Here is a 23,419-nt window from a genome sequence, read left to right on the forward strand (position 1 = left end):
GTCCCGGCATAATCTTTGGAGAGTGACGGTGTTGAGGAATCTTTACGAATAATTAACCGTGGCGTTTAAAATCGCGGTTAATAGTGAAATCAAGTAATCGTGACATCCCTACTGCATACAGAACTTTTAAGCAGCTAAGCCAGATGTTTCCCTCAGGAGTTGGTGGAGACCAAATGCAGAGCTAAAAGGAAAGTGAATATTGGCCAGCAGAACACAAAATGACTAAATTAATAATAATGTTGTTCTATGTCTGCTGGATGAGTGAATAATAGTGTTGTCATCCACAAACATTTCACTCTAAAGAACAAATCTTCTAGGTAAAAGAACTGATTCACTTCCTAAAATGATTTGTTCATCTCTCAGTTCAGTTGAACTCTCAGTCAGTTGTGACTCACTCCTTTCACTTGGAGGAAACGGTGCTTGTTAAGTGATTTGGTCACTTTTATGTCTATTTTAATACCACTGTGTTGTTGTTGGTGGGAGAAAGTGTGGTTGTTGTTCTTTCTCTTTTATGAGCAACTGGACAGCTGAATTGCCCTGCAAGGATGAATAAAGTTCTTTCTATTCTATTCTACTGAGTGAACATAACTGCGAACATGAGCACGTCTTAGAGTCTCGAAGTAGGAAGTAGTACTAAATATTTTTAAAAAATTTGTTGCTGTGAAAATATATGTGCTGTTCATTATGGGGTAAGACTTAAGCTTTCAGTTTGCAAATGGTATCTTTGTCCAGCTAAAGCCCTGTTTCCAACAAGCTGTCTGGTTTAGTTCCCGTTCACTTCCATACACATTTTCTGTTTCCACTGTGAAAAGTTGTGGATGGTACCAATGGAACTGTTCTTGACTGTCTCCATTTTTGGTCCCCCCTCTGTTGGGGTACCTAGCACACAGATCCCATACTAAAGGGTGGAGCTAGAAACTCTACAGTCTGTTGATGTAGCAGCTGTAGACTGGGCCGATTGCTGGCAACTTTTAAGGTGGAATATTTACTTGTGAAGTTACTCAATGCACGAGTTGACGACATGAATCCATCAACACAACTTAAATTTCAGTAAGACAACTTATCTCTCTTGGATGACAAACACTTTTAGTAATGAGGGGATCGTTGCGCATTAAAAATAAACATTAATTTTGACCGGATTAGTTGAACTGTATATATTCTAATCCCCACTCTGCGGCGTATAACCTCGTTCTGTGGACGATAAACAAGGTCCAGACTTTCCTCTGTGTCACCAGTAATGAGGAAATGCAGTGACAGCTGGACGAAGCAGTGACTCACAACAACCCCGCCCACATTTAAGAGCACTGTCTGTGGTAGAAAGGCTAAACCGATCCAGGGTCTAGATACACGTCCGTTGGGGGTAACTGATGGTTCTAAAGGTACTATACCAGGAGGTTTTGGTGGAAACGTGGCTTAAATTCTCTATTCTCAATTCAAAAGTTAGCTAGTTGAACTTAACATTCATCTGTGTCTCAGTTCAACGAGAGGGACTACACGATGATGGAGCTCCGGTCAAGCACTGAATGAATCCGTGAACAGATCTTTTTCATGAGCTAGTCACTAGTAAATAATCCACTGTTTGCTAACAAGGTGATAATATGTCAGTATTGTGTTCACAGCTTGTTGTGCTGCCCTCAAGTGGCCAAAAACGACCTGTTAATGCAAGTTTAAATTTAAAAGGTTGTTTAAGCTAATATTATGTTTTCTGAAAGCATGTGCAACCACCAGTTACTGAGCAGAGAGATATAAATGTTTAAATCCACACAAAATGTGGACACCATCTCTGAAACACTCTCCTTTAACTTGTATCATTGCCCAGTTTCTCGTACGTTGGGGGTATTTAAACTGGTAACCCAAATCTAAGGAAACATCTCTGCAGGTTGCGGGTCAGTGGCTCAGTGAAAGCCTCCAAGTCTTAAAATATCTCTTTCTTTTCAAAATAAAATTCCTGCTTTATTAAAGTCATACCCACATGGAGCACCACACCCAGACCTGATGTGTGGCCACGGCTTCCCTTCTGGGACGTGTGTGTGTGTCTTGGAGAGGTGTTACACACACACACACACACACACACACACACACACACACACACACACACACACACACACACAGGTAATTGGAGAGTTCCTGTTTTCTGGTACATTTAAAGGTAAAAGTTGGAGAAGTTTAGGAGGAACATTTAAAAGGTAGTTGAAAAGCAGTGACTGGAAAAACGGAGCCAGTAAAATAGTGTAACTGTGGCACTAAAACACCAGTGACGGGAACTCCTACTACACACTCGGCTCTTTACCTTTCACTATTACTACCTTTGGCTCCCCGGCAGATGAAACACTATCAGAAGACTCAACAGTGTTCACGACAAAGAAAAAAGGAAAAATAGAACTTGTCTCAGGTGTGTGTGTGTCAGGGTGAAGAACTCAAGTTGAGGGTTATATTTTATGAAATATTTAAGGATTCATTTGATATCAAGAGCAGGTAATATAAAAATATACCAACTTATGTTTTGACTGCTCACATACACCTACACGCAGATGGACAGATAGCAGCGCTGGCACAGGGCAGGAAAGTGACGGGGTAGAAAAACAGTGAGATTAGCTGAGCTGGACCAGTCGGCTGCTGGCTCAGCACGGCTGCAGGTGTGGCTCAGCCTGACCCAGCCTGGTCAGCCAAGTAGTGCTCCTACAGCTGTGAAAATACACACACAGACACAGTACACACACGGAGAGATGAACGCCGACACACAGATTAAAGGCTCACACCATACACTCACACTTGCATTCACACATTGTACTGCTATTCTTATAATGGCTGACATTGGCTGCATTTAGGCCCTTAGCCTCAACTTTAACCCTCTACACTGCATGTTTGACCTTTAACCTTTACCCTGACCTCATCCTTATTATAAACTTAACCCTAAACCCAAGCACTTAGCTAAGATAGCTCCTAAATATATCTCCCTGGAGTCTTTAATGACTTTTGTGTGGACACACTCAGACAGAGCTGTAAAGTCAGACTTAAGTCACAAATTTGAGGACTTACTCCGACTTAAATCTGACACTCTCTCACGTCTGAAGACAATGTGAGTTTTTAGTCACACACTATAAGACTTTGCAGAGACAGGGGATTCTGCATGGTCACTATTTGCAAGACTACAACCAGATTCCTTTTCAAAATATTTCCGATCCTTCTCCTGATAATGGAAAATATTACGCCAAACTCCCTTTAAGAATTATGACATAATAACAATTCCTTACGTGTCGGCAAAAACATAATACTCACAAGATGAAAGGTGTCATATGCATATACAGTACTCCTGTCAATTTGGCATCAATACAATCCATACAGATAAACTGTATTTGTGTACAAATTGTACATTTTGGATTTATTTGCCTCTGTAAATTTGCTGCGCTATTTTAGTGGAAGGAAACTGTGGGAATGGGAGGCAACTGTTCCAAAAATTAAGATTTTTTTCAGTAAAATAATTGCTGGTTAATGGATCAGATATACTCCAAATTAAACATGGACTCTTGTTCACTCCACAACTCCACCAGTGAGAAGAGAATCGAGACTTGTTCATGTTCCTCTCCCCTTTTGCTGCATCCTGTTTGGTGCTGGAGAGAGTGCAGGCAGCCATTAGTTGATGACAGTGTTCACGTCTTTGAACTTGAGTATTTGCACGAGTCAAGACTAAAAATTTATAATAATATCAAATATGTTTGATTTTGTTGGAACATCTACGAGGGAAGACTTAAGACAGCTCAGACTGAGTTTAATGACCACCTTACACCAAATGATCGACATCATGGTAGAGGTAAAACTCATGATTTTATTCAGACATTGGAAATTTGTCTGCAACAGTAAAATCGATAGATAGATCGATTAGATGTAATTGGATAACACTACGACCAATCAGAACAATACACGGGGTGACGTATCCAGAGCGCTACCAGCGGAGCTAACTGGTAGATTAGACTCTTGCCGTATCCGGTCGGCAAAACTGAAAAAATGTCCTTCTTGCAAAGGAAAGATTCGAGCGCCATCTTCTGTTCCTCTTTTAGAGAAAAAGCCAAGTCTGACTCGTTCACTGTAGCGGCCAAAGCCGTTTCAAACAACTGGTGTTCATCCGTAGCCATCTTGCAGTGTTTACTGACTGATTCCGGACTTCGTCGTCGCAGCGCTGTCATCATCTGTTTAGCTCGCCTCTGGCCCGCCTATATCAGATACACCGATGTGATTGGTGCAGCTCGGCTACAAGGGCATGGGTAATGAGCATCATTACTGATTGCCAGAGTGACTCGCTGAGCAAATTCAAATTGTGCTCTCGCGAGAACTCTGGATTTCCAGGGTAACAAATCAGTGCCCCACGAAAGACATTATGTCCTTATCATACAGTTACGTACTTATCATAAAGGTTTAAGAAAAGAAACATGGCGAGGATGTACCTTAAAATGACTCACTGTCCTGAACACTCAACTCCAGGGGAAAGTCCCTGGGAGCAAGCCCAGGTTTTTGAAACCTATCCACCACCCCAACCTGCCTCCTTACAAGACTGCTCACAACTGCTTCCTTGTTTCTTCTGTTAGTGCATTGGTCATGTGATCGCAGCCTTTCAAAATACATGGGATATGAACAAATTTGGGTGCATTACTTGTTGTTGGAAAACAGTTTCACAGCCTGGGAAGATATTTGAATTATTGAAACAGTTCACCCCTCATTCCTACAGTCTCCTCCCACTAAAACAACACAGCTAACCAATGAAGGCTGGTAGCTGTTGTTTTTACACATACAGTTTACCTTTGTAGAATATAAGGATACTGAATTGACAAGAATACTGTTGAGATTCTTGTGTTTATAGCAAGGAATTGTTAATATGTCATATTTCTTAAAAGGAGTTTGGCGTAATATTTAGGATAGGGGGTAATCTCATAAGGAATCTCTTTGTAGTCTTGCGCATAGTGAACCTGCAAGATCCTCAGTCAAAGTCTTCTAGTGTATGGTAGGCATAACTTGTTGCTTTAAACCAATCAGATTTAACATTTTAATTATTGAGCTCTTAAGGTGCTGGTAGGTAGATTTTGTTAGGCTACTGTTAGACAGAGCCAGGCTCGCCTTTTACCCCTGTTTCCATTCTCTATGGTATGCTAAGATAATGGCTAGTTTCATATTTATACAGGGTGGTATCAATCAACATTTTAATTAGTGAGCTCAATCAAAGTCGTCATTATCTGTGTGTATACCGCTCCAATCCATCTGCTCCTCTTTTGTCTAAAAGCACAGGTAACTTGAGTGATTCGTTTCACTAAAGGAGTACACAAACATGTCTCATTGCATTGCTATTATTGATATCTGGGAATGTGCTGCCCAATCCAGGCCCAGACGGGGTTACTAACACCTATAATACTCAGAATGATTTTAAAACTAGGTCAGGTCTGGGTTTGTTGCACATGAATGTTCGAAGTCTGGTGGCCAGACCAGATTTTGTACGTATTTGGGCCTTATCAACTGATGCCAATGTCCTTGTTACATCAGAATCTTGGTTAAGATTTGCTCCTCCTGGCCATTTCAAAGCACTGTTGCAGGATTTTTATACAAAATCTTCCATATGCCAGTGTCACAGTGTGTCACTGATCTTTGTAATCGTGTAGTTGCTGTTTTTTGGGTTTTTATGGTTCATTTCCAGTATATATTAACATACTTTTTGGCTTAGTAATCTTATTCTGTGTTTTATATTGCTTATTTTAGAGCTAGAGATAACACATTTTTAAAAGGAAAACCTTGAGCCAACTGAGCTCGCAGTACGTAAATGTATGAAGGGAAAACGCCGGTTGCTTTGAGCTTTCTCACAGTGTGATGCTGACATGTAAATGACAGTAATGGAGCGCACAGGGGACAGTTTGAATGCAGAGTAGATGACAGACTGATGCAGGAACATCAAACAGCCCTCTACAATTGGATTAGCCACCAATTTTTTATATCGCTCCACCCGTCTGAGACGCTCCCGCTCACCCACACACGCACACACAAAAGTACACACGCAGACCACTGCGCCGTGTCATTACCACACTGCTGTGACTCCATAAAATGGCTTGTAAATACAACCAGGCCTCCCAATTAGCTCCCCTCACTTTCTCTCCTCTTTCATCTCGCCTTCCTCCGCTCTCATCTCCTTTCTTTCATCCTAATTGTTCTGTCACTCTTTTCCTTTTTATCCCTCCTTCCCTTCTTACCTATTTGTCTGTCTTGTCTCATTTCTCTCAGTCTCCTTTCCTCTCCTACTCACCTTCCCCCTTTTCTTCTCTTTCCCACTAGTTTTATTTCTCTGCATAAATCACACAGTATTAATACCACATCAGAGCAGGGTTTGCAATTCTCAGTTGTAACATTTGGCTCCGTTTTACTGTCTTTTATCATTCGTTTAATTTGGATTCAAGGCCCTTTTTTCTCCCTTCCAATTACCTTCATTAATCTTTTATGTTCCTTTCTCTTTTGTCTCGCTTTTTTAAAACCCTTCCAGTTTACCTGTTTGCCAACGTTTGTTTCTCACCCTTTCCAGTCTTTCTCTCATCTATCTGTCCCTCTCTGTTGTTTTTCTTCCACTCCTCTGTCCTGTTTTCTCCTCTCCTTCTCGGCACCCTATGTAATTTGCAGGCTGCATAGGGGAAACGGTTGTTTTTAACTCTGAGTTTCTTGCGGCTGACCACAATGTTATATTTAGGCAAGGGCTGGAGTTAGGCCTGAAAATGACTGAGTTCACTCGCAGTGACTACTCGCAGTTCACTGCGTGTGTGTGTGTGTGTGTGTGTGTGTGTGTGTGTGTGTGTGTGTTGGTCTGAGGCTAACCAACCCTATTCAACTCTTGAATCAGGTCCCACTGAGAACAGGTTTCCTGCAGACAAACAGGGTGCGGCTTGGGTCTGTTCGTGTGTGTTTGTCATTTAGGTTTCCTCTCTGTATCATGGCACAACCGGATGGGAATGCACAGATGCGGTCGCTGTGTGCAGTGACACATGCCCGCTGCATGTGATGACCAATTTGAGTCAACTGGCAGCTAATGTATGTGTGTCAAGTATGAGTAATATAGTTGTGGAAAAGTCCAGTTGTGATTTGGACCATCTATATTTCTGGCTTAATGGGAAGGAACTTACACCGCGTTCCAAATTATTATGCAAATGATATTTTTCTCTGATTTTCCTAAATAGTCGATGNTATGAGTAATATAGTTGTGGAAAAGTCCAGTTGTGATTTGGACCATCTATATTTCTGGCTTAATGGGAAGGAACTTAAATCTCTTCGTGTTTCACTGCCTGTTCATTTTCTCAGAAATCGTATATTATCTTATAGGGAACATTTGTTTGACATTTTAGGAACCCAAGTGAGTGAAACTCTCTGGCATCCTCCCTCTCCCTCAGGCTCTTTCACTCCTTGCACTCTCCTTCTGTTTTCATTCTCTTTCTTTCTTGCAGTCTTTCTCAATTCAATATCATTCAGCTGGATGTTTTAACACCAGCATGACATTCATCTATCTTAGTCTATCTTTTGTTCTTCTCTTCTTTGCAGCACAGAGGCGTTCAGCGCTGAGCGTGGAGCGAGGGATGGCGCCACCAAGGTGATGATTGTGGTGACAGACGGAGAGTCACATGACGGGGAGGAGCTACAAGACGCTCTGGACGAGTGCATTAACAGAAACATCACCAGATACGCCATCGCTGTGAGTACATGTCATTGAATCTTGATTGGTCATTGTGCTTAAATGTAACCGGTGGACTCCAGTGTTGTCTGTGCTGTGTTGATATGAAGAGGCCTCGACCGTGGATATCTTTGGAGGCGATCTCTGTTTATTCCTGACAACTCTGACAGCAAAATCTTCCGTCAGTTACGACCATAGAACTTGAGCCCCTCTCCCATGGAGTACAGCAGCAAAAGGGTGGGCCATGTTACATTCAAGTCAGTACAATAAAACACAGAAAACGTAAAGTCCTCCGTCAATTACGACTATATCACTCGAGCCCCTACACAAATTAAGTCACACAGGAATATGCATATTATACAATAAGTTTAGCCTGTAAGACGAACTTGCAAACATAGCTTAACAGCGCTAGAACTTGAAGTATTTTCAAGTCGAAAGGCTCATCTTCAAGTGAGGTCACAAGTCTTTGTCGTTTAAGTCCAAAATGAATTGCACATATTTTTTGATTTTGTCAAGTCGAGTCTAAAGTCATCAGATCTATAACTTGAGTCTGACTTGAGTCTAAGCCATGTAGCTCGAGTCCATACCCCTTTTGTTTTAGGTCTTGTGATGCTCAAAATGTTGATTCAGGGGTTTTCTTCAGTGACAAGTGTGAAACTATTGTGGGAAACACACAAACAACATTATCAGTGGGGTGTTGCGGAGCATCCCTGACATTCTTCACACATTGTGTGAAAGTGGTAAGATAACCGTGTACACCCTCAAGCAACCACACAATGCCACTGCCACTCCCCCAAAAATAACATCCTTAAATTGCCAAATGAACCCCTTGGGTCTACTGAAATAGCCGAGTGGGAACAAAAACTCTTCCTTTCCAGCCCCACCCGCCCCCTCAGCACACAGACACACACTGAGCGGTGGCATGGTTTCAGTCGCAGAGGGGCAGACATTACTCTAGTGGCCGGACTGGTAACAGACCTTCCCTTACCCACAAGAGAAGCTGGGGAACCTCCAGACTCCACTGGGACCACAGAGGAAGGGAACATTAGCCAACATGGAGGAGGAGGAGTGCCACTATAGAAATATGTATAGACGATGAGGATTAGATAGTAATTATGGGTGAAGGAGTTCAGATACAAGTCCCAGTTGGTCACACTGTGTTTGGAGAATCAGTTTGATTAGTTTGTTCTGTGCTAAAAATCCGTTTGAAGGATTTACTGTGAAAAAAAAGTCAATTAACTCCCAGCTATGCTCCTTAATATCCATCCTTGATGTCCCTACACAGCCTCCCACCACTTCTACTGGCTTGAAGAGAAGATGTGATGCTTTTTCTCAAGTGTGACAAAGTTAGGTGTTCTTTGGGGGGTTCAGATGATAAATGGCAACCATTTAGATCATTTTTTTAACGCTCTGCAGAGGCTTTCAACAAATGAGGGGCTGTAACTGGCACTGAGTCACATTATTGCCATTGACTCTGTCAACACACTGTCCAAGCAATTTGCAATTTTATTATTTAACGTACAGAATGTATTTTAGTTTTCTCCTTCGTGTTTCCACCCCTTACCATCCCATTTAGTCTACTTATATGTTACGCTGGCCTCAAAGTTAAGGAATCGCCTATGTCATTACAATTCATCCTGAAGGGGACATGAATGTGTGCACCAAATTTCATGGCAATCCATCCCCAGTTCACTAGAAAACAAAAAAGTCAACCTAATAGTACGGTAGAGGAAAAGTAAGGGGATTACCAATGTCATCAAGATTCATCATCTGGGGACGATAAATATCTCTACAAAATTTAATGGCAGTGCATCCAGTATTAGATATTTCAGTCTAGGCCAAAGTGGTAGACACACAGACAGATGTTCAATGCTATTCCTCATCTTCCCGGAAACAGTATGCCCATTTTCATTGGAACTACTTTCTGCTGAGTTCCTGTTAAAACTGCCCACTGTGAGGTGTGTGGACTGCCCACAGAAACAACAGCTCTCATATGTGCATATCATAATGCTAGGTCAACAACAGTTTAATATGAGAGAAGTAAACGGACAGCCAGAGACAGAGAGCTGAAGTATGGATAGAAGAGAAACACAAGAAACAACTAAAACTGGATGAAGTAAACAAGAGAGAATGAGGTGGTGGGTTTTGTGGTCAAGTGTTTGCCCAAAACGTTTAGTGATGACAGGTAAGTACTACTTGTAACAGTGGCCATGTTTTGATGTTGCTCTCTGTGCAGCTGCCCCGAGTGTGTGTGTAGGTTGTGTGTGGAGTGATAATGGCTCATTGGGGAGGGCAGAGCTTTCAAAACAAGAACACGGTCACTGCAAACTGTGTTTTATTCATCAGTGCAGGTTAGGGGCGGAGAGTGTGTGTTAGTGGGGGAGCAGGTTACGCAGAGCCATGTTTGTATGTGTGTATGTGTGTAAATGCACCTGGATGTATATGTATGTATGCATTTTTTATATATATATATATATATATATATATATATATATATACTTTATTAATCCCCGGGGGGAAATTCAATTTTTCACTCTGTTGTCAATTACACACAGGTCTGAACACATACATGCACAAACTAGACCTATACATACACTAAGTGGAGAGATGTCAGAGTGGGCTGCCCATGACAGGCGCTTCGAGCGGTTGGGGGGTTCGGTGCCTTGCTCAGGGGCACCTCGGCAGTGCCCAGGAGGTGAACTGGCACCTCTCCAGCCACCAGTCCATGCTCCATATTTTGGTCCGGACGGGGACTTGAACAGGCGACCCTCCAGTTCCCAACCCAAGTCCCTATGGACTGAGCTACTGCATGTATATGTATATGTATGTGTGTGTGTGTGTGTGTGTGTGTGTGTGTGTGTTTATGTATGTGTTTGTGTATGCATGTATATAAATCAATTATGTATGTATGTATGTATATATGTATGTGTGTGTGTATGTAGTCATACATTCAAATTCCGTAGTGTCTCCAAGTCCTTTAAATCTGAATGTGTGCTCTATACTTTAATGAGACTGTATCTTTCCTGTCGTTATTCTTCTCTTTGTGTGTTCATGACTATATAAAACCAGCAGCAGTTGGCAGCCTGAGTGGAATTTATAAGATCTTAATGTACATATTTATATGTTGGCTCTCTTTACGTTACACTCTACACCCCTCTCTGTCCCCTACCCTTTGAAAACAGAGGATTTCCTTAGTTTGCTTGGCAGCTGGAGTCACAGGGGGAGATTCTTGGGTTTGGTTTCTCTTATGGAATTTTCTCATTTGTACTTCAGGCGTTAAGCCATAGGCCACTGCTGCTACAGTATATCTTCTGCATCCGTCATCTCTTCACCTCAGTGCTAGGCCTGCGCTCCTCATTTACAAATCTCTGGTGGCCACCATTTCCCCTCGTCTTATGTTTTCCAGTCAATTTGTTGCCTTTAGGTAACTGCTTAATTACTATTAAATTACACAGGTAGTGACGCAGCTACAAAGTGTGTTTACTTTCATTTTAACTCCTGCAGCTCCAGTTTATATGTGTAGTATCTGGGGGTGATGTTGGCCCTCTCTTCTCCTCCTAACTTCTCTCTTTCTCTCTCCACTGTCCTGTCAGAACATGGAGAAGTGATTGCTCTGATACATGCCAAAGTGTCTGTGCATGTGCTCCATTTTTGTCACTTTAACCCCTCTCTCTGCTTCCAGTTTAATCCGTTGATGTTTTATAGAGCTTGTGTTATCTGCTTATTCATTTACCCTATTTTCTCTTTCTCTCACGCTGGGCGCCAGGTTCTGGGTCATTACATTCGCCGACAGCAGGACCCTGAGACTTTCATTAAAGAGATCAAGACTATCGCCAGCGACCCCGAAGAGAAGTATTTTTTCAATGTGACCGACGAAGCTGCGCTCAATGACATTGTGGATGCCCTTGGAGATCGCATCTTCACTTTGGAAGGTTTGTGATTAAAGGACGGAGGCTGTGGATGAGTGAAAGATGTACTGTTGAAAAAGGAATTACTGAATGATTAGCACCAAAGATCTCTGGTGCTGCAAACGACATGATTTATCAGTCAGGTTAATTTAATTTGTTAATTTGGGGGGGCAGTAGCTCAGTCCATAGGGACTTGGGTTGGGAACCGGAGGGTCGCCTGTTCAAGTCCCCGTCCGGACCAAAAATATGGAGCGTAGACTGGTAGCTGGAGAGGTGCCAGTTCACCTCCTGGGCACTGCCGAGGTGCCCCTGAGCAAGGCACAAAACCCCCCAACCGCTCAGAGCGCCTGTCATGGGCAGCCCACTCTGACATCTCTCCACTTAGTGCATGTATAGGTCCAGTTTGTGCATGTGTGTGTTCGGACCTGTGTGTAATTGACAACAGAGTGAAAAATTGAATTTCCCCTCGGGGATTAATAAAGTATATAAAATTAAATTAAATTATAAAAATCCATCAAGTTTCATCAGTGCCCCAACGACCCCATTGAAACGCAAGGAATTATTATTATTTTCCCAGATTAATCATATTTTGAGGCGCTAAAGGTGTTTGAAAAATCATGAAACTTTGCATTCACATCAGAACTAGTAAAATAATTTGATATTTTACAGACTTCATGCTCAGGTGTGACAAAATGGCTCGGTAGCACCCCCTTTAAAACTTCAGTGAGGTAGCCCCTGCAATAGGCTATGCTTCACCTGGATGTACCAAAATTGGGAGGCACATGTAATATCCCAAGATTTAAAAAAAAAAAAAAAAAAAAAGTCTTTTGGAGCCATATCCTAAACCCAACAGGACGTCAGCCATTTTGAGCTGACTGGATTTTTTTGTGTATTTTTGCCATTTAGAGTTCAGACTGTCACAAAGTCCTCCTAGGTTCATTCATTTCTGTAACCCCTTATCCTGTTGAGGGGGGCTGGAGCCTATCCCAGCTGACATTGGGCGAGAGGCAGGGTACATCCTGGACAGGTTGCCAGACTATCACAGGGCTGACACATAGAGACAGACAACCATTCACACTCACATTCACACCTACGGACAATTTAGAGTCACCAGTTAACCTGCATATCTTTGGACTGTGGGAGGAAGCCGGAGTACCCAGAGAAAACCCATGCTGACACAGGGAGAACATGCAAACTGCACACAGAAGGGCTCCCCCACCCTAAGGTTTGAACCCCCCACCCCGGGTACAAACCAGGAACCCTCTTGCTGTGAGGCAACAATGCTAACCACTCCACCACCTCGCCGCCCAGTCCTCCCAGAGACTTCATATTTTGCCTGTGCCATTTAAAAGAACTTTGAGATGAAAAGTTGTTAAAACTTTAACTTTTCGTCAAACAGTGTGGCCGTGGAGAGGCGTCAAATTTCTATTATTCAAGTGGTGTGTAACGCTACACATGATATACAGCAACAGGACATATACGTAATTTCTCTGTATTTTTTGGGGGGGGTCGCGTAGTGGACACAGAAAGTGATACACAATTTGCGATCCGTCATTTCCAACTTAATGAGGGAAATGTCTAAGTTGTTTGCACAGTCTTTAACAGTCATGGTAATGCACAGCTGCATCAACCAGATTTCACTGGCAACCTCAATGTGTGAAAAGGTGCGAGGGCCAGTACCGCTGCTTTCAGCTTTAATATCTAGTTGTCTCACATGATGGCATGCACTGTACTAGCTACTGGTCGTGGTTATTTTTATTTACATCCCATGACAGCAGTTAAACCAAGGCGTTTTGAATTCAGAATCTCCTACTTCAACATTTAATTGTATACGTTAATAGTCTTTTGTCTGCTGTCACTGTATAGAATCATCTGATGCCCTGTTTTAAGGTTAATTTTTTTCTAAACTCCCTGCTGACAAAGTAATATACAATTTCTGACAGCAGCACTGTCAGACTAATCGTCTTATGATTAATCAGTTGGACTCGTCATTCTACAAATATAAAAGAAACAAACATGAGGACACAAAAACTAAAAGCAGAGCCTGAGAAAGAAGAGGAAGAATAAAATACACGAATATGAGACAGAAGTGGACAAAGAATATTTAACAGGGCGGAAGAAAGCGACGGAGGGTTTGGTCAGTGTGAAAAAATACACAGCAGCCCTGCAGAGAAAGCAAGAAAAGGAAAAGAGGGTAGAAGGGAATGTACAGCTATCACAATAGTTGCGGGAACATGAGATGAAGGCTGATGAAAAGTGATGCCACCTTTCAATGTTTAGGGAGATCAGAGAGGAAGAGACAGGAGGAGAGGAAAGGGTGAGGCATGTCTACCACCTGTGGTCCTCAGGGTGAGTGAGGGTGCTGATGATGCCATCTAGATCAGATCCTGAGAGGGAAAGGAAGGAAGGGAGGAGGTGTGTAAAGAAACGTGACGATGGAGAATACTGACTTGCTCTCTCTGTCCACCTGCAGGCACTCTGGGCTACAACGAGAGCTCGTTCCACATGGAGATGTCTCAGATCGGCTTCTCCACACACACACTGGATGTAAGTTCGGTAGCTGTTCATTTATGTGCAAAGCGCATGTGTTTTAAGTTTGTGATCCATGCCCTTCTCCATTCTTCAGGACGGCATCCTGTTTGGGATGGTTGGCGCCTATGACTGGGATGGTGGGGTGTTGAAGGAAGGGACCAACGGGCGCATAATGCCGCCCAGAGAGGCTTTTGAAAGCGAGTTTCCACTGGAGCTTAAAAACCATGCTGCTTATTTAGGTAACCACAGATCACACTGCTGAACATGATGCAAAAAGGATCACATTTTTTTTTACATGTTAGCGCATAACTATAACTCATAGCTATAGCTCATTATGTCTTCATGCAGTGTAGCTCGGACTGATTCTTTAAGGGGGTGCTTTTAATGTGTTGGTGGGAAGCCCAGACACTAGAAACTTTGGCCCAGACACACCAAACTGACATCAAGGAACTAGCACCAACGAAGGCCAACTGTTGCTTCGCCTCACATCTTTTTTGTCTTGGCCAAAAAGTTGCCCTTGAACACACCACAAAGACGACAGTCAATGGCCAACTGGCATGCACATTCTGCACTTGCGTGAGAGGAAATAACTCTCCATAGTAGGAAAATAGGAAACTGGAAGAATGACAGGACGAATAGAAGGTGCTAGTTAACCAGTTTGGACATTAACAACACTACCTCATGTTGATTCTCTCAATGTCTAAGAAAATAATCTTACCTAATATAAGAAGTTTGTTTTGATCTCACGGCCTCTTCACTTTAGTAGTTTGTTTGCTTCCGTTTCTCTTCTCGTGCTCTGAGCTGAACTGCCAATCAGAGCGATTTCATTCACTGACAGGCTCTGTCGTCTCCAATGCCAATTGGACTTGCTGAATCGGCCAAAAAAACAATAAAAGCTGACAAGGACCAGCTAGAGCCAAGGGTGCGGGACACACCACAAAAACTAGGGAGACAAATGCTCATCGACTTCCAACGGCTGACCATTGGTTTGATGTTTCAGGGCCATTACTGGCTGCAGGATTGAATTAACTCACACACAAGTCCCTACTAGTTAGTTCAGGATTGATCTCGACTCAATCAATTAATCACTTTCCTCTATAAAATATCAGAACATAATGAAATAGCTATAATTTCCTACACCCAAGGAGACATCTTTAAATTTTGTGTTGTGGTTTACAAATGGTCCACAGCCCAAAGATCTTCAGTTTAACATCCCATACAACGTAATTGCCAAACACTGAACCAGGGGCCCTTCTGGGGAAATAACCCATTTTAATCCAGTTCTGGCTGTATACTAAACAGAAACCTCTTTCAGTGTAATAAGCTTCAAAATTCATGTGATCCTTTCCAAAACATCCACGTTTGCTTATTGTTTATCTTAACATAACTTGTGAATGAACTCCTGTTCTGGAGCCAACTCTCAAAGCTTTCCACCAGTATGTAAAAACCCACCGCCCTCGGAGTACGCCAAAGTCAGACCGCACTCTCGGTTGCATGACCGTGTAACATGATGCAAATGACAAAAATATAAGGTCAACAAGATGTGACACATTACTGAACTCAAACACATTTCAATGCAAGTTGATTCTAATGGTCAAAATGGTGAGCAACAGTGGTGACAGTACTGGATTGTAGAAAGGGATCAAAACATTCAGCAACACCAGCATGACTCATTAAGTCTTTACTGAAGGCCGTAGATGAGGTTGCAGTGTTGGATGATGTGTATTTGTTTGTGTTTCCAGGTTACACAGTCTCATCTGTGATAGTCGGTGACTGGAAGACACTGTATGTAGCTGGAGCTCCTCGATTCAAACACAAAGGCAAAGTCATCCTGTTTGAGCTCAGCAATGAGGGTGATGTCAACATTGTTCAGGCCCTCAATGGAGAACAGGTAAAGCTCTCTCCTCTCCCTGCAGCTGCTGTTGTTTATTTACTTGTTTAGCAGAAAACAGCAGGAATGTTATTTGTCAGAGACTGAAGCAATGACTCCACCTAGTGGCAGTAAAGTGAAAGAGCATGTCCCTGTGTGTAGATTGGATCTTACTACGGCAGTGAGGTTTGTGGGCTGGATATCGACCAAGATGGCATCACAGATGTCCTTCTGGTCGCAGCTCCAATGTTCCTCGGCTCAGGAAATAAGGAGGCTGGGAGAGTCTACATCTACACCCTCAGTGGGGTAAGACAGCACTGATCGTCCTCCTCATGGATCATTTATGCAATCAGTGTGATAATACACAACATTTATTGAATCCTATTACCCTCCATGTCTTCCACCCTCTTTCTTTCCCCCCAGGAGGAGGTGTTTGTATCTAACGGTACTCTGAAGTCAGAGGACAAGTCCCAGGATGCCAGGTTTGGTTATGCACTGGCAGCCGCTCCAGACCTCAACCACGATGGCTTCACTGACCTGCTGGTGGGAGCCCCGCTGGAGGATGAGCACAGGGGCGCCATCTATGTCTACCACGGAGATGGCATTTACGTCATCCACAATTACAAGCAGGTACTTGTCATGTGGGTACAAATACATTATTACTGGTGTATTTTAGGATTCAGTCAAACTGAGTTTGTGTTTCTGCCTCTCTCCTCCTCTCAGCGAATTTCAGGATCATCAATTTCACCCTCCCTGCAGTATTTTGGCCGCAGTGTGAGTGCTCGGTTGGACCTGGATGGAGATGAGCTAATAGACTTGGCAGTGGGAGCACAGGGCAGTGCTGTACTGCTCAGGTGGGTAGGGGCAGAGTTGGGGAGGGAGGGAAGGGCACTGCATATGTTATAGCTGCAAGCTCTAGGAGATAATTAAGCTCGACAACACAGCCAGCGAGTTTCCACATAAAACAAATAAATCTTTTACAAAATTAAAGATGCAAGCAGTGACGAACAGGCCCCCACAATGTCCTTCACATGCAGGGTTCTGGCAGGATGCTGAATTAGGTGTTATTTCCCGTGTGGAGTGTGTGACATGAAATGTGTGTGAAATGACGTAGTGCAAAATTTGTACTACTTCCTATGTCTACCATGCTACGGTACAGAACACCCACTGAACAAAAATTATGCTGCAGTGACCACACAATGTAAATTTCATGTAAGTTGAATGTTTGTCACACAAGTCCTGCTTCCTGTTTTCCGTAGTTGCAATTACTTTGACCTTATATGGGCATGTAGATGTCCTCAGGCCTGGACTCTTAGTAAGCATGAGAAACTTTGGGCAGATTGGACAATGTGCATCCGATTTACAGCTTACTGTTTCATGTCAAAACACACTGAATGGTCGCCACGCCATGCCAACGTCATTCCACAAAACCTCAAAATCTTAACAATTTTCCATTTGTAAGGACTTAAAGGAAAATTTAATCAATATTTATGACCATAGGCTACTCTCTCCCAGAGCCAGTTAGTCTCAAACTTGTGATATTAAAGGGTATAATATCTGGAGCTTCTCCACAGACAATGAATGAGAGTCTGATTTTGTGGACCCACATGTTTGTTTTCTTTTTAAAACCTAAATTAGCTTCATTATATTAACAGAAAATATATATAACAAAAAAATGTGTCCATATACTCAGAACATTACCCTGGGTGATTGCAAATATGTTTCCCAATTTATTGTCTATGCTCCAGACTTTATATTCTGACAAAACAAATTTGAGTTTTAGCACTCTATTTTTTGGATTTGGGAGAGAATCGTTCATGTTTACTCATATTTCTGGACTGTCATAGACCATAGGAATAATACATGAATTCTGAAAATGGGTGATGTTCCCCTTTAAGATTGTACTAATGGAATTTGAAGTCAATCTGATTAATTCTCTTGGAGGAGTTTGTTAAAGTGCAGTGACTATGACTCAGTATTGTCACATAGATCTCCTCTGGCTTGGACTCTCTGGGTCAGACTGGACCATGAATGCTTAAGTTATGACTTCCTTTCTTATGGTGAAACACACAAAATGGCAACTTCACTCCATGAAATCTCAAAATTTACAGACTTTTCATCGTTAAGGTCTTAAGACTGCACTGACCAAATATGAAGTTGATTTGATTCATTCTCTAGGAGTAATTTGTTAAGTACAGGACCTGAACATGGCCAAAAATACACTAAAATTGTGAATTAAATTTTGTTTTGATTTAGGATATGGCTCCTAGAGGCTTTTATTTTTTAAAGTCTTGGGATGTTTCATGTGCCTGTCAAATTTCATACATCTAGGTGAAACCATAGATTGTATAAAGTAATAGATAACCACCGTGATGTCACCCATTAATTGATGGACTCACGATTTGAAGCCTCAAGTTCGGCATTTTGGTCGTTGCCATCTTGGTTTTTTGGAGTTTGAAGTGACCGTATTTGGACAAGAGGGTGGAGCTGTGGACTCATAGACTGTAGCTACGTCTTGCAGACAACCTGTCACAGCAGCAGCCACACCCTTAAATATGCATAGCTCTAAGCCTTAATAAAATGTAAACAGGTGAGATGCATAAAAAATGCACCCCTTGTACGGTTGTCAAAAATGTTGAAATTAGCTATGGAGAGCTGTTTTTTTTTTTTGTACCAGACTGTAAACATCTTTATTTCTGCTGTTAAGTTGGGCATTTTAACATGAGGGTCTATGGGGATTGACTCACTTCTGGAGTCAGCCTCAAGTGGCCATTCAAGGAACTGCAGTTTTTTGCACCTCTATGTTGGCGTCACTTTTCAGCCCCGGAGGCTGCTGCTTGGGTGAAGCGTTATCACAATGGCTACTTCACTGAAATTCATTTAGGAGGCACTATCAAACCATTTTGTCACACCTGAACATGAAACCTAAAAAAATTCAGTTTTTCCACAAGTTCAAATGCTTGTGGAAAGTTTCATGACTTTTTTCAAGCATCTTCAGGCCCTCAAAAGTCATTGCATTCATTTGATAATAAATCCTTGCATTGCAGTAGGGTTCTTGTACAGATTGCAGCCCAGGCTCTGATATTTCTGTGGCGTCACATGGCTAAAAATGAAATCCTGTTTTATCATCCACTGTCCCTGCTGTCCCCAGCTCTCGAAGCATAGTCCAGATCAATGTGAGTCTGTCCTTCCAGCCACACTCCATCAACGTCATCCAAAAGACCTGCCAGAGGGGAGGCAGAGATTCAGCCTGTCTCAATGCCACTGCCTGCTTCACCACCGTCTCCCGCTCCCCTGGACCACACAGCAACAGCTTTGGTATAACACTTCTATTTTTTATCCTCTCTAATCCTCATAACGAGGACTCTAAGTGCTGTGAATTGGCCAGGCACACATAATAATTAGAATGGGGATTTTCCAACACTCACCATCTGTCCCAATTACCTGCTCTCTCCTCAGATCTGTGGGTGTCGGCCATGTTGGATGACAGGAAGTTGTCTGCGAGGGCGCTGTTTGACGACAGCTCCCACCGACAGACCCAGCTGGCAGTACGAGTTCGCATAGGACAAACTCTCTGCTACAAGCTGCCCTTCCACGTCTATGTGAGCACTGATACACACAAGTATGACAGTCATCCTCATACACATGCAGCAGGACAAACAGTGACTTTATTTCATCTTTGTTGCAGGACACAGCAGATTACATCCGTCCAATTAGCTTCTCGCTGCGGTTTAAGATCAATAATACAGAGAGCGGTCCAGTGTTGGATGAAGGCTGGCCGACAACTGTCAAGAAATCTGTGAGTGGTTATCATTACTAGTTCCTCTACTGCGCCACATTTCCCCTCTCAGTTCTCCATCAAATACACTGACCTCTCCACTTTGACCTCTGCAGATCCAGTTCTTTAAAGACTGTGGTGAGGATGATGTGTGCACAACAGACCTGGTGCTGCAGGCTCATATGGACATCTCTGGGACGAGGTACTGATTCTGGATATTCCTCTAGTCTCTTTTCTTTCCACATGACAAGATCAGATATCTCCTCAGTTGTTCCGTTTCAGTGAGTTTTCATTGTTTCCTCCACAGACAGAAGCCTTATGTGATTCGCAGCCCTCGTAGGCGTCTGGCGGTGGAGGTGCAGCTTGAGAACAGACTGGAAAACGCCTACAACACCAGCCTGACGCTGCATTATTCACGCAACCTGCACTTCTCCAGCCTCAGCATCAGAGTAAGGCACACGCATACACTGCTACATGTAACTCACCCGTGTACATGTTAACACTGATCTACAAACTAACGCAGAATTTCTGTTTCTCGCTTTTCTTTCGATGTAGGAGGATGCCCACTTTAAGATCGAGTGTACAGCACTCAGTGCCAACAGCCACTCGTGTAACGTCAGCTATCCAGTGTTTCGCTCCCAGTCAAAAGTACGTCCATGCCGAGGAAATAGCTGCATCATTCTCTCGACTCAGCCCACTCATACTTCACTTCCTCCAGGTGAAATGTGTCACTTCAGCAGGCCCTTCTCTTCTGTTGTTTGCAGGTTAACTTCATGTTGGAGTTTGAGTTCAGCTGCACATCGCTGCACAGTCGAGTCCAGATGAAGCTTCATGCTGCCAGGTAGCTCTATTGTTCCTAATACTGGAAACCTCAATAAACATGAAGGGTTTAAGATTGTTTGCAGAACCAGATATTAAAGCTCTTTTAACACATTTGCAGATATTTAATACAGATATTTTCTCACCCAAAATTCTGTCAACACGACTAAAGTTTTACAAAATATCTCCATACACACTGCGTGTTTAAACGCCCACCTGCAGTCTCCTCTCATTTCGAAGACAGTAAAATGCAAAGGGTAACGTTACCGTTCTCGAAATAGCAATGACTGGAGATCCTCCCCTTACATATAAATACAGGAGAACTCAACAACGCCAGTAAAGCTCTGGACATGCAAAAGTTTTCTTCCCAGTTCTCATCGACAACAATCATCCCAGTTTCTGGTGGTCCAAATAACACTGGGTGCAGCAGACGGCTCTGTTAGTCCATGAAGTGCTGCAGCAGTACCAAGTTAAAGTGTAAAGTAGTCATCACACCAAGCCCATTACACAAAGCAACAATTGACAGGCTCAAAATGTGGACAGAGGCCTGTGCTACAAAGCAGAATTTGAAGTTAGCAAGGTAAATTAGGGGTTAACTCAGGGTTTTCAGTGCTATGAAGCTGATTCTCTTTTTACTGCAATAAATCACCATGGCAACTTAGGCTAAACAGCTAACTTGCTCTGGAGCAGGTTAACTTCAGAGTATTGGATCACAGCCTGTCAACACCCTGACCTCTGACCAATCAGATCACTGAAGAAAAAAGTATCTTTGGATGAAAGTCTGGAGTCTGAGGTAAAAAACAGTGGCCTATATATTGTTAGAAGTCAAAAGAATCATTTCATTGTTTCGGGGCTCTATTTCCACTGGTTTTAAAAGCGAGCTTCTAACAAACACAGAGATCGTCTACACACTAAACACATGATTTTAGCAGGATTTTAACTAATGCAAAGTTAGTCTGCAGTGATAGCTGACAGTCTTGTTATTTTACCCTCTGATTCCATCACTGCAGCTCAAAATAACATGAGACACCCGTGTGATGAGGATAAAACAAATAATCCACACACTGTTAATTGGCGCACGTAATAATAAATGCCACATTTGGGTCAGGTAGACCTCATCAGTCATTAACGAGGCTACTTTTCCACCCTTTACTTTAGTAGCAGAAACAGTCTGGAATCACTTTCACAATTTATGTTGTGGCTGACGGTGAATTTTCAATGTTTTAGCATTTTCCGTTTTAAGATTACAAGGTATCATTTACATCCCACGCCACTGACATTTTACTATCTCGTAGTCCAAGACACTTTTGGTACCATTTCATTTCATATCATATGAAGCACTCTACTTCATTCATGGTTCTGATGATGTCCCTCGTAATTAACTAGATAGGAAAACCCAGAGCTGACTGAACTAGTTGATAACCAGCTTTGTAGTACCAGTTATCCAGACGGCCAATGTTAAGACTTAGTCAAACCAAGTACAAAAAGATATCCTGGGTAAGTTGAACTGGCTTCGTAGTAAAGGCCTCAGGATGTCATCATTTTCCAAACACTCCATTTTATATGTCAACATAGATACATTGTAGTCGGAGTTTGAAAAATCTGCACCTTGGAGGGCATTTTAAAAAATCTCTGCTATAGTGACCTAAAACTCTGTCTGCGTTTGGATGAGAAGCCAAAACGTAGAGGAAAATATCCGTGAAAAGCTCCTGAGTTTATGTAACCCTCTGGTTCTCTTACAGTGACAGTGTGGAAAGAGAAGATACTTTGGGGGACAACAGTGTTCAGCTGCAGAGTTTTGTGCAGTATGAACCAGACTTGTTTGTCAGCAGGTACGTGCACAGCACTGTATGTTTTATTTAATAATCAGATATTTTAGCTGATTCAAATATCTGTGTAAAAATGTGTTTTTCCTGTTTTCCTGTGCAGTGACTCTAATTTGAACCGATATGAGGTCCACCCCACTCGGACAGTGTCGGAGGCAATAGGACCAGAGTTCTACACGCACCTTAGGGTAAAGCTCACATGCTTTTTACAAACATTAATGCAACCCATGGCTCTGAGTTGTAAAGCTGAGAAGTCATCATTGCTCTTGAAAAACAAGATGAGGCTAAATTAGAGCTGTTTTGTGTGTTTGTAGCTGCAGAACCTCGGCTGTTACTCTGTGAGTAATGTGGAGCTGAGGCTGCATCTGCCCTCTGTGGCTGCAGGAGACAGTGTCTTCATGACCGTCACCGACGTCTTTTCATACAACGTGAGTAGTGCTGCAGTGTGAGTGTTGCGAGTCTCTCTCTTAGATCATATCTGACATATTTAAATTGTCCCCTAGGCCACAGGGGTGAACTGCAGCGTGCTGAGTGATCTGGCCCAGCTGAAGGCCAGACAGAGAGATGTGCGCTCCCTTCATCCCGAAGACATGATGCAGAATGACATACTGGTGAGGCCCCTGGTAGCACAGCAGTGACTGAACACTATGCAGCATCAGTATATCCAGCCGGTCGCAGCAGATGGCCGCCCACCATAGAGTCTGGTTCTGCTCGAGGTTTCTGCCTCTTAAAAGGAAGTTTCTCTTGTCACTGTCGTCACTTTGCTGGCTCTTAGTGGGAATTCGTTTGATTTGTTGAGTTTTTATGTAAATCAAGAGTATGGTCTAGACCTGCTCTATATCAAAGTGTCCTTAACTTTTGTTATGCTTTAGTGCTTTATAATAAAACTGACTTGACTATAAATGCTCAAGGAATACTTCACCCACAGAATGATCATATATATATCAACTACTCATCCTGTGTTACAATGAATTCGGGTTCGGGAATATTGTTAACAAC

The 23,419-nt window shown here is 42.6% G+C and overlaps 1 protein-coding gene across 2 annotated transcripts in view; it reads left to right on the forward strand.

The window, feature by feature from the left end:
• The window catches only part of itga10 (integrin, alpha 10), a 43,563-nt gene that overhangs the window by 18,503 nt on the left and 1,641 nt on the right, over positions 1–23,419 (forward strand). For both annotated transcript variants that reach the window (XM_050045894.1, XM_050045895.1), the window contains exons 8-26: positions 7,558–7,708; positions 11,454–11,619; positions 14,069–14,142; positions 14,222–14,366; positions 15,870–16,018; positions 16,160–16,303; positions 16,421–16,627; positions 16,721–16,851; positions 19,149–19,315; positions 19,457–19,599; positions 19,686–19,796; positions 19,892–19,977; positions 20,083–20,224; positions 20,331–20,423; positions 20,540–20,616; positions 22,337–22,426; positions 22,524–22,608; positions 22,735–22,848; positions 22,924–23,031. In XM_050045894.1, coding sequence (XP_049901851.1) covers positions 7,558–7,708; positions 11,454–11,619; positions 14,069–14,142; positions 14,222–14,366; positions 15,870–16,018; positions 16,160–16,303; positions 16,421–16,627; positions 16,721–16,851; positions 19,149–19,315; positions 19,457–19,599; positions 19,686–19,796; positions 19,892–19,977; positions 20,083–20,224; positions 20,331–20,423; positions 20,540–20,616; positions 22,337–22,426; positions 22,524–22,608; positions 22,735–22,848; positions 22,924–23,031 — 2,383 coding nt within the window. The remainder of the gene's footprint in view (positions 1–7,557; positions 7,709–11,453; positions 11,620–14,068; positions 14,143–14,221; positions 14,367–15,869; positions 16,019–16,159; positions 16,304–16,420; positions 16,628–16,720; positions 16,852–19,148; positions 19,316–19,456; positions 19,600–19,685; positions 19,797–19,891; positions 19,978–20,082; positions 20,225–20,330; positions 20,424–20,539; positions 20,617–22,336; positions 22,427–22,523; positions 22,609–22,734; positions 22,849–22,923; positions 23,032–23,419) is intronic.

Source organism: Epinephelus moara, chromosome 6 (genome assembly GCF_006386435.1).
Source record: "Epinephelus moara isolate mb chromosome 6, YSFRI_EMoa_1.0, whole genome shotgun sequence".
NCBI lineage: Eukaryota > Metazoa > Chordata > Actinopteri > Perciformes > Serranidae > Epinephelus > Epinephelus moara.